The sequence below is a fragment of the Scyliorhinus torazame genome, chromosome 10 (assembly GCF_047496885.1).
Source record: "Scyliorhinus torazame isolate Kashiwa2021f chromosome 10, sScyTor2.1, whole genome shotgun sequence".
NCBI lineage: Eukaryota > Metazoa > Chordata > Chondrichthyes > Carcharhiniformes > Scyliorhinidae > Scyliorhinus > Scyliorhinus torazame.
Window position 1 is genome coordinate 179,370,411 of NC_092716.1, and position 15,551 is coordinate 179,385,961.

The following is a 15,551-nucleotide window of genomic DNA, read 5'->3' on the forward strand; positions in this document are numbered from 1 at the left end:
CTGCTCCCGGTGGTGCAAGTAGTTGCTACATACTAAAAGCTTTCTGTTTTACATTTTCAGGAAAAAGCATCAGCTGGGTATAGCAGTGAAGCGACTACAGCTACTTGATGGTCATGTAAGTTTCCTCCTTCAAATTATTCTGAGTTGAGAGCACGTTTGCGAGACAATGCTCGTTAGTCAATCAAAACTATTACAATCATGTCGTGACCAATAATGTGAAAGAAACCAGCTTTCAAAAGCACCAAAATGGAAGAACCGATGGGCAAGATTTGTAACAAGGAATGACAAAATACACCTTAAATAGCCTATAAGTCTCCGATTTACTGGCTGTTTTCCTCAGCGGGTATGATACCAGGGCAATCCACAACATCTTTCACAATTCTGGCTTCCTCAAGTAGAGTTAGCTCCTTCCCCTGACACAGAATTTGATCATCAAGTGGTCTCTGATAACTGCTATACTCCATCTGAGTTCTGGTTTGTGGTAGTCACCACTCGTAATATTACATGTATTACGGTAAGGCCCGTATAGTAGAGGCACATGGGTAAATCCCTGCCTGCTGGCTCAGCCTAGTAGGCGGCGTATAAATGCGAGTGCTCGCCGGTGCTGCAGCCATTCTGGTTCCAGCTACAGGAGGCACAACATCTTTGCTCAATAAAGCCTCAATTATTCCACTAGTCTCGTCTATGTGGTAATTGATAGTGCATCAATTTATTGAGCAAAGACTTTTTAAAACGATGGATCTCCACGTTAAGCCTGATCGCCTGCAGCTGAGCCCTCAAGCAGCCAATGCTACGTCCGCCTTGACCACTGGCTAGCCTGCTTCGAAAGCTACCTCCGAACATCCGCTGAGGAACCCTCGGACTCGCAGAAGCTCCAAGTCCTTTATTCACGGGTGAGCCCTGACATTTTTCCTCTCATCCGGAATGCGCCCACTTACTCCGAAGCGATGGAGCTCCTGAAGGGACATTACATTCGACCAGTCAATTAACTACACGTCAGGCACCTCCTGGCCACGAGACAGCAACTCCCGGGGAATCTCTGGACGATTTCTGGCAATCCCTGAACATCCTAGGTAGGAACTGTGACTGCCAGGCAGTTTCGGCAGTCCAGCACACACAACTTTTAATTTGAGACGCTTTCGTTACGGGCATGAATTCTGCGTATGTCCGCCAGCGCCTACTGGAAGGAGGTACGCTTGATCTTGCGGGAACTAGGCAGCTTGCTAACTCGTTAGAAGCGGCCTCCCGTAACGTCCAGTCCCATGCCCCCGACCGCGCGGCGGCATCGTGGGCCCCACCGGCTGCCGACTCCAGCTCACCGCAAGCCTGCGCCGCGTGGCAGCCAGCCAACCCTGGGGGGGCCCCCAAGTGCTATTTTTGCGGGCAGAACAAACACCCCAGGCAGCGCTGCCCGGCGCGGAGCGCGACCTGCAACGGATGTGGAAAGGAGGGACACTTTGTTTATGTTTGCCAGGCCCAGTCGGTCGCCGCTGTTTCCAGGCCCGGCGTTCCTGCACCCCCCACGTGCGACCCAGGGGCGCTGCCATCTTTGATGCCCCCTGCCATGTGCGCCCTGTGGGCGCCGCCATCTTCGGCGCCATTTTGGACGGCGCCTCAGGACCCCTGCTCGTCAGGCCGTTCATCGCCTGCCGCTACCGCCACCACTGCTGACCAGCCCGGGGCCTCCCAGCATCTGCCACAGCTCGCCTCGATCACCCCGGACCAGTCCCGGCCCCGCAACCTCGCGACCGCAACAACGACAGTGAAGATCGATGGGCACGAGACGACCTGCTCTTTTGACTCTGGGAGCACGGAGAGCTTCATCTGCCCCACTACGGCAAGGCACTGATCCCTCCCAGTCACCCAGAAAATCTCCCTGGCCTCCGGATCCCATTCTGTGGAAATCCGGGGCACTGCAATACGACCCTCACAGTCCAAGGCGTAGAATTTAGCAACTTCCGGTTCTACGTCCTCCCCCACCTCTGCGCTGCCCTGTTACTCGGCCTGGAATTCCAGTGCCACCTCCAAAGCTTAACCTTAAAATTCGGCGGACACCTACCCCCCCCCCCCCCCCGTCACCGTCTGCGGCCTCACGACCCTTAAGGTCGACCCACCTTCCCTGTTTGCGAACATCATCCCGGATTGCAAACCCATCACCACCAGGCGCAGACGGTACAGTGCCCAGGACAGGACCTTCATCAGGTCGGAGGTCCAACGGCTTCTGCGGGAAGGGATCATTGAGGCCAGCAACAGCCAACCTGGAGAGCTCAAGTGGTAATAGTAAAGACTGGGGAGAAGTAGACAGGATAGTCATTGACTACAGTCAGACCATCAATTGGTACACGCAGCTCGACGCATACCCTCTCCCACGCATATCTGACATGGTCAATCAGATTGCGCAGTATCGGGTCTTTTCCACAGTGGACCTGAAGTCCGCCTACCACCAGCTCCCCATCCGCCCGGAGGACCACCAATACACTGCATTCGAAGCAGATGGCCGCCTCTATCACTTCCTTAGGGTTCTCTTCGGCGTCACTAATGGGGTCTCGGTCTTCCAGTGGGAGCCGGACCGAATGGTTGACCGGTACGGCCTGCGGGCCACCTTCCCGTACCTAGATAACGTCACCATCTGTGGCCACGATCAGCTGGACCACGACGCAAACCTCCAAACATTCCTCCAGGTCGCCAGACTCCTTAATCTCACGTACAATAAGGAGAAATGCGTGTTCCGCACCAACCGCTTAGCCATCCTTGGCTATGTCGTGGAAAATGGAGTTCTAGGGCCCGACCCCGACCGCATGCGCCCCCTCATGGAACTCCCACTGCCCCAAGGCCCTGAAACGATGCCTGGGGTTTTTCTCCTACTATGCCCAGTGGGTCCCTAATTATGCAGACAAGGCCCGCCCACTCATTCAGTCCACTCTTTTTCCCCTGACGGCTGCGGCCCGCCAGACCTTCAACAGCATCAAGGCAGACATCGCCAAGGCCACGATGCACGCGGTCGACGGGTCCCTCCCCTTTCAGGCGGAGAGCGATGCATCGCATGTAGCTCTGGCCGCCAGCCTCAACCAGGCGGGCAGGCCCGTGGCCTTCTTCTCCCGCACCCTCCATGCCTCCGAAATTCGGCACTCCTCTGTCGAAAAGGAGGACAAGGCATTGTGGAAGATGTGAGACATTGGAGGCATTACCTGGCCGGCAGGAGATTCACTCTCCTCACTGACCAACGGTCGGTTGCCTTCATGTTCAATGACACACAGCGGGGCAAGATCAAAAACGACAAGACCTTGAGGTGGAGGATTGAGCTCTCCACCTATAATTCCGACGCCCTATCCCGTGGTACATGTGCCAGGGCACAAGTGGACAGACTCCGGGCTCTCCACTATGACCTCTGCCACCCGGGGGTCACCCGGTTCTTCCATTCCGTCAAGGCCCGCAACCTGCCCTACTCCATTGAGGAGGTCAGGACCGTCACCAGAGACTGCCCGGTCCGCACAGAGTGCAAGCCGCACTTCTACCGGCCAGATCGAGCGCACCTGGTGAAGGCCTCCTGCCCTTTTGAACGTCTCAGCGTGGACTTCAAAGGGCCCCTCCCCTCCACCGACCGCAACACGTACTTTCTGAACGTGATTGACGAGTACTCCCGGTTCCCTTTTGCCATCCCATGCCCCGATATGCCTTCTGCCACGGCCATTAAAGCCCTCCACAGTATCTTCACTCTGTTCGGTTTCCCCACCTATATCCACAGTGATCGGGGATCCTCTTTTATGAGTGATGAGCTGCGTCAGGTCCTGCTCAGCAAGGGCATTGCCTCGAGCAGGACGACCAGCTACAACACCCGGGGAAACGGGCAGGTGGAAAGGGAGAACGGGACGGTCTGGAAGGCCGTCCTGCTGGCCCTGCGGTCTAAAAATCTCCCGGTCTCCCGCTGGCAGGAGGTCCTCCCCGACGCACTCCACTCCATCCGTTGGCTCCTCTGCACCGCGACTAACGAGACCCCTCATGAACGTGTGTTTGCCTTCCCCAGGAAGTCCACCTCCGGGGTCTCGCTCCCAACATGGCTGACAGTTCCTGGACCCGTCCTCCTTCGCAAGTATGTGCGGATCCACAAGTCGGACCCCTTGGTCGAAAGAGTCCACCGCCTACACACAAACCCGCAGTACGCCTACTTGGCACACCCCGACGGACGCCAGGACACAGTCTCCCTCCGGGACCTGGCACTCGCTGAATCCCCACCAACGGCTCCCGACATGACCCCCCCCCCCCTGGCTGCCTCATTCAACCCTGCGCCACTCACCCTCCCTCCAGCGGACCTCACCGCAGCCCCCGTCCCAGTAGGATCCGTCCTCCCACTGGTTCCTCTCAGGGGTGACGAAGACGAGGACAACACGCTCTCGGAGTCACAGGTGACCAAGTCGGTGCCCACATCACCACCAGGACTGAGGCAATCGCAGAGGAGAGTCAAGGCCCCCGACAGACTTAACTTGTAATGTTTTCCACCACCCCCGCCGGACTCTTTTTTTTTAACGGGGTGAATGTGGTAGTCACCACTAGCAGTATTATCTGTATTATGGTAAGACACGTATAATAGAGGTACATGGGTAAATCCCTGCCTGCTGGCTCCGCCCAGTAGGCGGCGTATAAATGTGTGTGCTCGCCGGTGCTGCAGCCATCCTGATCCCAGCTACAGGAGGCACACCTTTGCTCAATAAAGCCTCGATTATTCCACTACTCTCATCTTTGTAGTAATTAATAGTGCATCATGGTTATCAACAAAAAGGTGCACACTTCCGGGTTGCGGCGATGCGGCAGCTCCCGTGAAAACGGACTTTCTGGCCCGCTAACGGAGCCCCAACGGCACTTTTTTGAAAACCAACCCATGGGGAAGGAAGGAGAAAGGTCCCCTACCAACCTGTATGGATCGGACCCGCAGCGAAACGGCAAAAAAAGCGGCCCTGGAGCAGCGAGAGAAGAAGGGAAAAAAAGAAAAGAAAATGGCGGCGCCAACAGACAAAGAAGAGATGCAGGAGTTCATCAAGCGCTGCTTTGAGGAGATGTGCAAGGAGATGGTGGATAATTGAAGGACTTGGAGCAACCCAGAAAGCCCAAGAGGTGAAAATCCAGGAGATCCAGGAAAAAGTGAACGTGAACGACGATGAGCTCATGGGCCTGGGGGAGAAAGTGGAGCGGCACGAGGCGCTGCACAAGACGTGGGCGGGAAGACTCGAAGACCTGGAGAGTAGGTCGAGGAGAAACAACTTGAGGATCCTGGGACTCCCAGAAGGAGTGGAGGGGGCCGATGCCGCAGCATATGCGGGGCACAATGATCGGGACGCTGATGGGTGTGGAGGCCCCCCCGGGATTGCCGGAGCTGGATGGGGCGCACCGAGTGCTTGCGAGGAAGCCCAAGGCAAATGAGCCGCCAAGGGCGATGGTGGTGAGATTTCACCGGTTTAGGGACAGAGAGAGGGTCCTGAGATGGGCCAAGAGGGAACGGAGCAGCAAGTGGGACAATGCAGAGATTAGAATATACCCGGATTGGAGCGCGGAGGTCGCTAAGCGGAGAGCGGGTTTCAACCGGGCCAAAGCGGTGCTGCATCGGAAAGGAGTGAAAGTTGGAATGTTGCAGCCAGCGCGACTGTGGGTTACACATAATGGCCAACACCACTACTTTGAAACGCCCGAAGAGGCGTGGACCTTTATACTAACTGAAAAGCTGGACTCTAATTGAGGGTTTGTGTGTGAGGGGGGTGTTTGAGGGTTGAAGTATGATGGTTGTTGTACATAGGCGGTCAATCACGCACAGGAAATGTTATATGGGCTGGGGGAGAGAGACAAGGTCACGACAGGAGGCGCCATGGGGGGCGGGGCAGGCTTTGGAAAGCACGGGGTTTTCTTTCCCGCGCGCGGCAAGAAAGGTGGGAAGGGGAACGAAGGAATGTATATTGATTGGGAGATTCCCACACGGGGGGTGGGGGTCAAAGGGATGGTGGGGGAAGCCGGGGTCAGCAGGTGTCAGCTGACTTACGGGAGGGTTATGGGGGGAGCAAAAAAGCTAGATGGGGATCTAGCGAGGGGGAGAGGAGGGAAGGGGGGAAGGGGGGGGGGGGAAAGGGTTGCTGCTGAACTGGCCGAAAGAGAACGGGACACAGAAGAGGTGGCTGGGACGGGGGTCCCCTGGCTGGGGGACTAGAGAGGGAGGGAGACACGGACAAGGGACTGGCCCAGAAAAGGAGATGGCTAGTCGGCCGGGGTGGCGGCGGGGGGGGGTTGGGGTTGAGGTTGAGAGCCCCTCCAATCTGGCTGATAACATGGAATGGGCCTGAACGGGCCGGTGAAGAGGGCTCGAGTGTTCGCGCACTTGAAGGGACTGAAGGCAGACGTGGCAATGCTCCAAGAGACACACCTGAAGGTGGCGGACCAGGTCAGGTTAAGAAAGGGATGGGTAGGACAGGTATTTCACTCTGGATTAGACGCGAAAAATAGAGGGGTGGCAATTCTGGTGGGAAAGCATGTGTCATTTGAGCATTTGAGGCCAAGACTATCGTAGCGGATAATGGAGGGAGATATGTGATGGTGAGTGGTAGGCTGCAAGGGACGAGGGTGGTGTTGGTAAATGTATACGCCCCGAACTGGGATGATGCTGGATTTATGAAGCGTATGTTGGGGCGCAACATACCTCCTTCTGGAGGTAGAAGGACTGATAATGGGAGGGGACTTTAATACAGTGCTGGACCCAGCACTGGACCGCTCCAGATCAAGGACGGGAAGGAGGCCGGCGGCGGCCAAGGTGCTCAGGGGTTTTATGGATCAGATGGGGGGAGTGGACCCATGGAGGTTTGCAAGACCGCAGGCCAGGGAATTTTCTTTTTTCTCCCATGTACATAAGGTTTACTCCCGGATAGATTTCTTTGTTCTGGGTAGGGCACTTATTCCGAGAGTGGAGGGGACGGAGTATTCGGCCATAGCCGTGTCGGACCATGCCCCGCACTGGGTGGAAATGGGGCTGGGAGAGGAGAGGGACCAACGCCCGCTGTGGCGGTTGGACGTGGGACTGCTGGCTGATGAGGTGGTGTGTGGGAAGAAGAGGGGGTGCATTGAAAGGTACTTGGAGGCCAACGACAACGGGGAGGTGCGAATGGGGGTGGTATGGGAGGCGCTGAAGGCGGTGGTCAGGGGAGAGCTGATCTCCATTAGGGCTCATAGGGAGAAGACAGAGGGCATGGAAAGGGAGAGGTTAGTGGGGGAGATCTTGCAAGTGGACAGGAGATACGCAGAGGCCCCGGAGGAAAGAGTACTCAGGAAACGGCGACGGCTCCAGACGGAGTTTGACCTACTGACCACGGGCAAGGCGGAGGCACAATGGAGGAAGGCGCAGGGGGCGATCTATGAGTACGGGGAAAAGGCTAGTCGGATGCTGGCGCACCAGCTCCGTAAGACGGCGGCAGCGAGGGAAATAGGGGGAATCAAAGATGGAAGAGGAGCCACGGTTCGAAGTGCCACGAAAATAAATAAGGTATTCAAGGCCTTCTATGAAGAGCTGTACAGGTCCCAGCCCCCAGGGGGGGAAGGGGGGATGAGGCGATTTCTGGACCAGCTGGGGTTCCCGACGGTGGAGGAGCAGGAGGCGGTTGGTTTGGGAGCCCCAATTGAGTTGGAGGAGCTGAGTAAGGGCTTGGGGAGCATGCAGGCGGGGAAGGCCCCGGGGCCGGACGGGTTCCCGGTGGAGTTCTTTTGAAAATGTGTGGACCTGCTGGACCTGCTGCTAGTGAGGACCTTTAACGAGGCAAGAGAGGAGGGAACCCTGTCCCAGACAATGTCAGAGGTGACAATCTCCTTGATTCTTAAGCGAGACAAGGATCCACTGCAATGTGGATCGTACAGGCCGATATCGCTCCTCAATGTGGACGCTAAGTTATTGGCAAAAGTGCTGGCCACGAGGATTGAGGACTGCGTCCCGGGGGTGATTCATGAGGACCAGACGGGATTTGTAAAGGGCAGGCAGTTAAATACCAATGTGTGGCGGCTCTTAAACGTGATAATGATGACATCGGAGGAGGGAGAGGCGGAGATAGTGGCAGCTATGGACGCGGAAAAAGCCTTTGACCGAGTAGAGTGGGAGTACCTCTGGGAGGTATTGCGCAGGTTTGGGTTTGGGGGAGGGTTTATTAGATGGGTTAAGCTCCTTTATAGCGCCCCGGTGGCGAGTGTAGTGACGAACCGGCGGAGGTCGGAGTACTTTCGGCTGTACCGAGGGACGAGGCAGGGGTGCCCCCTGTCCCCCCTGTTATTTGCACTGGCGATCGAACCCTTGGCCATATCACTGAAGGAGTCCAAGAAATGGAGGGGAATAGTCCGCGGGGGAGAGGAGCATCGGGTATCGCTATACGCGGATGACCTGCAGCTATACGTGGCGGACCCAATAGAGGGGATGGTGGAGGTCATGCAGACTCTGAAGGAGTTTGGGAGTCCTCGGGCTACAAGCTTAATGTAGGGAAGAGTGAGCTTTTTGTATTACAGGCAGGGGACCAAGAAAGAGGGATAAGGGACCTACCGCTGAGGAGGACGGAGAGGAGTTTTCGGTATCTGGGGATACAGGTGGCCAGAAGTTGGGGGGCCCTACATAAACTGCATTTGACGAGGTTGGTGGAGCAAATGGAGGAGGATTTTAAAAGATGGGACATGCTCCCGCTCTCGCTGGCGGGTAGGGTGCAGTCGGTCAAAATGGTGGTCCTTCCGAGGTTTTTGTTCGTGTTTCAGTGCCTCCCCATCGGGATCACCAAGGGCTTTTTCAAGAAAGTAGGTAGGAGTATTATGGGGTATGTGTGGGCAAATAAGACACCGAGGGTTAGAAGAGGGTTCTTGGAATGCAACAGGGACCGAGGAGATTTGCCAAACCTAGAGAGTTACTACTGGGCAGCAAACGTGGCGATGATCCGCAAGTGGGTCATGGAGGGAGAGGGGGCGGCATGGAAGAGGATGGAGATGAGGATGGGGCAGCACGGTAGCCTTGTGGATAGCACAATTGCTTCACAGCACCAGGGTCCCAGGTTCGATTCCGGCTTGGGTCACTGTCTGTGCGGAGTCTGCACATCCTCCCCGTGTGTGCGTGGGTTTCCTCCGGGTGCTCCGGTTTCCTCCCACAGTCTAAAGATGTGCGGGTTAGGTGGATTGGCCATGATAAATTGCCCTTAGTGTCCAAAATTGCCCTTAGTGTCCAAAATTGCCCTTAGTGTTGGGTGGGGTTACTGGGTTATGGGGATAGGGTGGCGGTGTTGACCTTGGGTAGGGTGCTCGTTCCAAGAGCCGGTGCAGACCCGATGGGCCGAATGGCCTCCTTCTGCACTGTAAATTCTATGATCTATGGCGTCCTGTAAAGGAACGAGCCTGGGGGCATTGGTAACGGCACCGCTCCCGCCGACAAAACACACCACAAGCCCGGTGGTGGCGGCAACGCTAAGGATCTGGGGCCAGTGGAGAAGGCACAGGGGAGCAATGGGACCATCGGTGTGGTCCCCGATCAGGGTAACCACCGGTTTGTCCCGGGGAAGATGGACGGGGGGTTCCAAGGCTGGCATCGGGCGGAGATTAGAAGAATGGGGGACCTGTTCATTGACGGGACATTTGCGAGCCTAGGGGCACTGGAGGAGAAATTTGAGTTACCCCCGGGAAACGCATTTAGATATATGCAGGTGAGGGCTTTTGTGAGGCAACAGGTGAGGGAATTTCCGTTGCTCCCGGCACAAGAAGTTCAAGATAGGGTGATCTCGGGGGTATGGGTCGGGGAGGGCAAGGTGTCGGAAATATACCAAGAGATGAAAGAAGAGGGGGAAGCGCTAGTAGAAGAATTGAGAGATAAATGGGAGGAGGAGCTGGGGGAGGAGATTGAGGAAGGGCTATGGGCTGACGCCCTGGGTAGGGTTCATACCTCCTCCTCGTGTGCCAGGCTCAGTCTGATACAATTTAAGGTGGTTCACAGAGCGCATTTGACGAGGGCGAGGCTGAGTAGGTTCTTTGGAGTAGAGGATAGATGTGAAAGATGTTCAGGGAGCCCGGCGAACCATGTCCATATGTTTTGGTCATGCCCGGCATTGGAGGGGTTCTGGAGAGGAGTGGCGGGAATAATATCTCAGGTGGTGAATGTCCGGGTCAAGCCAAGCTGGGGGCTAGCAATATTTGGAGTAGTGGATGAGCCGGGAGTACAGGAGGCGAAAGAGGCCGGAATTCTGGCCTTTGCGTCCCTAGTAGACGGCGAAGGGTCTTGCTATTGTGGAAGGAGATGAAGCCCTCTAGCCTGGAGGCCTGGATAAACGACATGGCGGGGTTCATAAAATTGGAGAGAATTAAGTTTGCTTTGAGAGGGTCTGCACAAGGGTTCTACAGGCGGTGGCAACCGTTCCTAGAATACCTCGCGGAGCGTTAGAGGAAGGTCGGTCAGCAGCAGCAGCAATCCTGGGGGGTGGGGGGGGGGAGAACGAGAGATTGCTGGAGGGGACGGATGAGCGGGGGATAACATGGAGGGTGGGGGAAACTGGCACGAATGGGCGAGAGCCAGTGTATAAAGCTATGTAAATATACCATCTTGCCATGTATATATCTTGCTCAGGGAGAATTTGCGTTATTTTGTTACGGGGGCGGGGGGTTATTACTTGTAAGGGGAAAAAATTGTGTTGTTAAAAAACCTTAATAAAAATATTATAAAAAAAAGGTGCACTATGTCGAACATCCTTCACTCAGTTTACTACAGTCCTGATGGTGTAGCTTCCCAGAGTCACCTTCATCTGACCACTCAACACCATATCTGGTACACAATATGGTCAGCTGTGGTATAAATCGCCCAGCTTCTCAACGAGTCTGGGCTATTCATATGGCTTTTCTATCCTGTTCTGATCACTAGCAGTGAAAAACATGGAACATCCAAGAGTACATGTGTCTGTTATGAAATTCAATCGCTGAGCTATATTTTTTCCCACCAGCTTCCGTTTCCCTACAACAAAAAGCACAGGCTTATTGCTCAGAAGACTGATCTCACAGTCACAGGAAATTAAATAAAGAAACCCCTGCTCAGAAACCAGGAACTTAGTTTCTGTTTCAGTTGGGGACTGGCTCAAAAGAAACATGCTTTGAAACTCCAGTCTGTGCAGACCGCAGCTGGCAAAAAATTGATTTCATCACAAAACTGTGTGTCATTAAGCCCGACAAACCTGAAGAGCGGAGGTTCACTGTTTGCCGTGTGCTGAAAATGGTGATCTCGGATATCTGTATCAGACTTAAAACATTAACTCTGTTTCTCTCTCCACAGATGCTGCCAGACCTGCTGAGTTTTTCCAGCATTTTCTGTTTTCATTTCAGGTTTCCAGCATCTGCAGTATTTTGCTCTTGTTTTTAGTTTATCCTTCCCAAAACAGCTATTTACCAGATAGATGAATATAAATTCTCAAGTTTATTCCAAATGACCAATCCCATTAATTTGCCGATTACTTCCTGGTTGTATTTAGCATCTCTTGGTAGATTTTTTAAAAAAAATGTTTTTGAAGTTTTTTGTTTATGACAGGCAAATCTGTTAAACATGTAATTCAATTACACCGTTGCCTCAATCATTACAAAAGTTATAAATACATTTTACCATTTTACTCTACTTACCCGAAATGGGATCTAGATTTAGACTTGCGTACCAAAAATAGGAAAAGTGGTCTATTTACATCATTGTAACCAGCACATTAAAGATATAGTCGGAGGTGCCACTTTGTAGCCTGAGGTGCAGATACCCACTGAGTACCGTACCCCAGGGAGAAGCAAAACAGGAGATGGGACTCGCATGGTGGTTACACTCTGTGTATGGCAGTGTTGCCGTTTGTGGGCAACATCCTCTGGTGCATTTTCTTTTTTAAAATAAATTTAGAGTACCCAATTCATTTTTTCCAATTAAGGGGCAATTTCGTGTGGCCAATCCACCTACCCTGCACATCTTTGGGTTGTGGGGGCGAAACCCACGCAAACACGGGGAGAATGTGCAAACTCCACATGGGCAGTGACCCAGAGCCGGGATCGAATCGGGGACCTCAGCGCTGTGAGGCCGTAGTGCTAATCCACTGCGCCACCGTGCTGCCCGCTGGTGCATTTTCTAGCTTCAGGAACTCTGCTAGGTTGGATAGCCAGTATGAGGCCATGCGTGGCATTGCTGACCTCCATCCAAGCGGGAGTCTCCGCCGGGCAATCAGGAAGGCGAAGGCAAGGATTTTGGTCCCTCTCTCCATCAAGAGTCCTGGATGCTCTGATACCCCAAAGACTGCACTAAAGGGCATGGCTCCATTTTTACCCCCATCACTTAGGATATGGCCTCGAAGAAGGTGGTCTTCTTGAACCTGATGAGTTTTGGGCAGGGTCAGAACGTGTGGGTGTAGTTCGCCGGACCCCGCCTGATACCGCTTGCACTTATCCTCCACCTCCGGGAAGCACCCACTCGTGTGTTCTGGTCAGGTGCACCCTGTGCCCCACCTTTAACTGTGTTGGGCTCAGCCCTGCACATGAGGAGATGGCGTTTACCCTGTGCAATGCTTCGATCCAGAATCCTCCCCCTATCTCTATGCCTAGTTTTTTCTCGTGTTTTGTCCGGTGGGGCCTTTACCTCTTCACCAGACACCCGGTGTGTTCGGGTGTCTGTGGAAACGCTGTAGACTCCTTGCGTAGGAAGTACTGTAGCTGCAGGTTTGGAGTTTGTTCCCTTTCTGGAGCTGAAGCTTCTCTGTTAGTTCGCCCAGGGTTGCCATATTACTATCCACCTACAGGCCCCTTACTGTTGGTCCACCTTCGTCCTTTCTTCACACTTTGTAGGTGGCTTCTATTTTCGCCAGGACAAATCTGCAGATGGAGGCCGCTGCAGACACGCCATTGAGTTTGAAGTGGGGTCTGAGCTGGTTCCAGATCTTTAAGTGGCTACGACCACCAGGCTTCTCGAGTACTTGGCTGGGGGGAATGCGAATAGGGTGGTGGCCAGTGCCTGAAGGGACATCCCAATACAGGAGGCCTCCTCCTTCTGCACCCATTCTGCCTCCTTCTTCTGCACCCACTCTACCTTCTCCTTCTGCACCTATTCTGCCTCCGGCTCTCCCAACAACCATGCACCTTCTTTGTGTTCGCTGCCCAGTGGTAGAATGGGCAGTTCTGCAGAACTAAGCCCCCGATTCACCGCCCTCTTTGTAGGATGGTTTTACAGATCCTAGGATTCTTTCCAGCCCAGATGAAGGCCATGCTCAGTTTATCCTCACTGGTGAAGAAGGATTTGGGGATGAAGATCGGGAACGATCTGAATAAGAAGAGGGATCTTGGCAGCATGTTAATTTTTATCATCTGCACTCTTCCCATCTCCGTAGGTTCCTGTTCACCTCCTCCACCAGGCTGGACAGGTTCCACTTATGGAGCTGTGCACAGTCACATGCTATCTGGTTCCCCAGGTATCTGAACTTGTTTTGGGCCAGTTTAAACGCACACCCCGGTTCACCGGGAAGATTACACTCTTGCTCGGGTTTAATCTGTATCCCAAGGGGGCTCTGAACTCACTCAGGAATTCCGTTAACTTACCCAACTGGCGAGGGGGTTCGAGACATACAGGAGCAGGTCATCCGCAGAGAGAGAGACCCTGTGCCCCCTGTCTCCTCTCTGAATGCCTCTCCACCCCTTTGCAGATCTAAGAGCGATGGCCAGTGGCTCAATTGCCAGTGCGAACAGCAGCGGACACAATGAGCATCCCTGCCTCGTGCCTCTGTGCAGCTGATGGTGTTCATCCGTATGCTTGCCATCAGAGCGCTGTACAGTAGTTTCACTCACGAGGTGAACACGGGGCCCAAGCCCAAACCCTTCATGAGGTACCTCCATTCCACTCGATCAAAGACCATCTCAGCATCCAGGGAGATGATCACTTCTGGTACGTGATGATGCCTGGGTAAGGTCATGATCACATTCAGCAGGTGTGTGATGTTTGCCATTAGCTGTCTGCCCTTGACAAACTAGGTCTCATCTTCCGCGATTACATCTGGCAAGCGGCTCTCCAATCGCCACCGCCGGAGCTTTTGCCAGGACTTTGGAGTGAGATGGATCTGTATGACCCACACTTCGTTGGATCTTTGTCTTTTTTTGGAATCAGCGAGATCGAGGCTTTTGCCAGCATGGGCAGCAGGACCCCCTTGACAGTGAGTTATTGAATATTTCCCGCAGGTGCAGGGCCGGTGCTGCCGCAAACGTCTTTTAGAAGTCCCCTGGGAACCTATCTCAGTGCCTTCCCTGACTGGATGGAATGAATGCATGCCATGATCTCTTCCAGTAGATGCACAAGATGGTGCCATATCTCAGCCCTTGGGGGCTTTGAGTCCCTCCATGCTAACAGTATTTGCTATACAAAATATTTGCCGGGATAGTGGGGCCAGTGCTGGTCAGGGTCTTTATCGAGGCAAGAGACAGAGGGAATTTACCCCCGACGATGTCGCAGGCCACCATCAAGGTAATTCTGAAACGGGATAAGGACCCGGAGGCTTGTGGGTCATACAGGTCGATCTCTTTGATCAACGTAGACGCCAAATTATTGGCCAAGATTTTGGCGGCCAGAATTGAGGACTGTGTCCCGGATGTCATTGTGGAGGACCAAACCGGGTTTGTAAAGGGGAGGCAGCTGGTGGCCAACCTAAGAAGGCTGCTCAATGTGATTATCATGCCCCTGGAGAGTAGGGAGGTAGTGATAGTGGTAGCCATGGACGCTGAAAAGGCTTTTGACCGGGTCGAGTGGGATTATCTATGGGAGGTACTAGGACGGTACGGGTTCGGGGTGGGGTTCATCGACTGGGTTAGGCTATTGTATCGGGCCCGGAGGCGAGTGTAAGGACAAACAGGATGACATCGGACGACTTTAGACTGCACCGTGGGACAAGACAGGGCTACCCTCTTTCCCCACTGCTGTTGGCGCTGGCCAGAGAGCCGCTGGCAATTGCACTGAGAGCTTCTAGGGGCTGGAAAGGGCTGGTCCGGGGGGGAGTGGAACATAGAGTCTCGTTATACGCAGATGATCTGCTGTTCTATGTATCGGAACCAATGGTGGGGATGGATGGTATTATGGCAACCTTGAGGGAATTTGGCTGGTTCTCTGGATGCAAACTGAACATGGCTAAGAGCAGTTGTTTGTAATTCAGGCGAGGGGACAGGAGAGTAGGCTGAAGGGGCTGCCGTTCAGGCTAGTGGGGGAGATATTTGGGGATTCAGGTGGCACGGGACTGGGGCAAGTTGCACAAGCTCAACCTGTCCCAACTGGTGAAATGAGTGAGGGAGGAGGTCCAGAGGTGGGATGCGCTCTTACTGTCATTGGTGGGGAGGGTGCAGACTGTTAAGATGACGATTCTCCCGCGGTTCTTGTTCGTTTTTCAGTGTCTCCCCATCTTTATCCCGTGGTCCTTTTTTAAGAGGCTGAATAAAACTATTCTGGGATTTGTATGGGCAGGGAAGTCCCCGCGGGTGAGGAGGGTGATGCTTGAAAGGAACAGAGGAGAAGGGGTGCTGGCGTTGCTGAA

At 54.0% G+C, this 15,551-nt stretch overlaps 1 protein-coding gene across 1 annotated transcript in view; it reads left to right on the plus strand.

Moving 5' to 3' along the window:
- The window catches only part of LOC140384384 (uncharacterized), a 198,117-nt gene that overhangs the window by 25,577 nt on the left and 156,989 nt on the right, over positions 1-15,551 (plus strand). Inside the window, exon 6 of the mRNA XM_072466033.1 lies at positions 61-115. Within this exon, the coding sequence (XP_072322134.1) occupies positions 61-115 (55 nt within the window). The remainder of the gene's footprint in view (positions 1-60; positions 116-15,551) is intronic.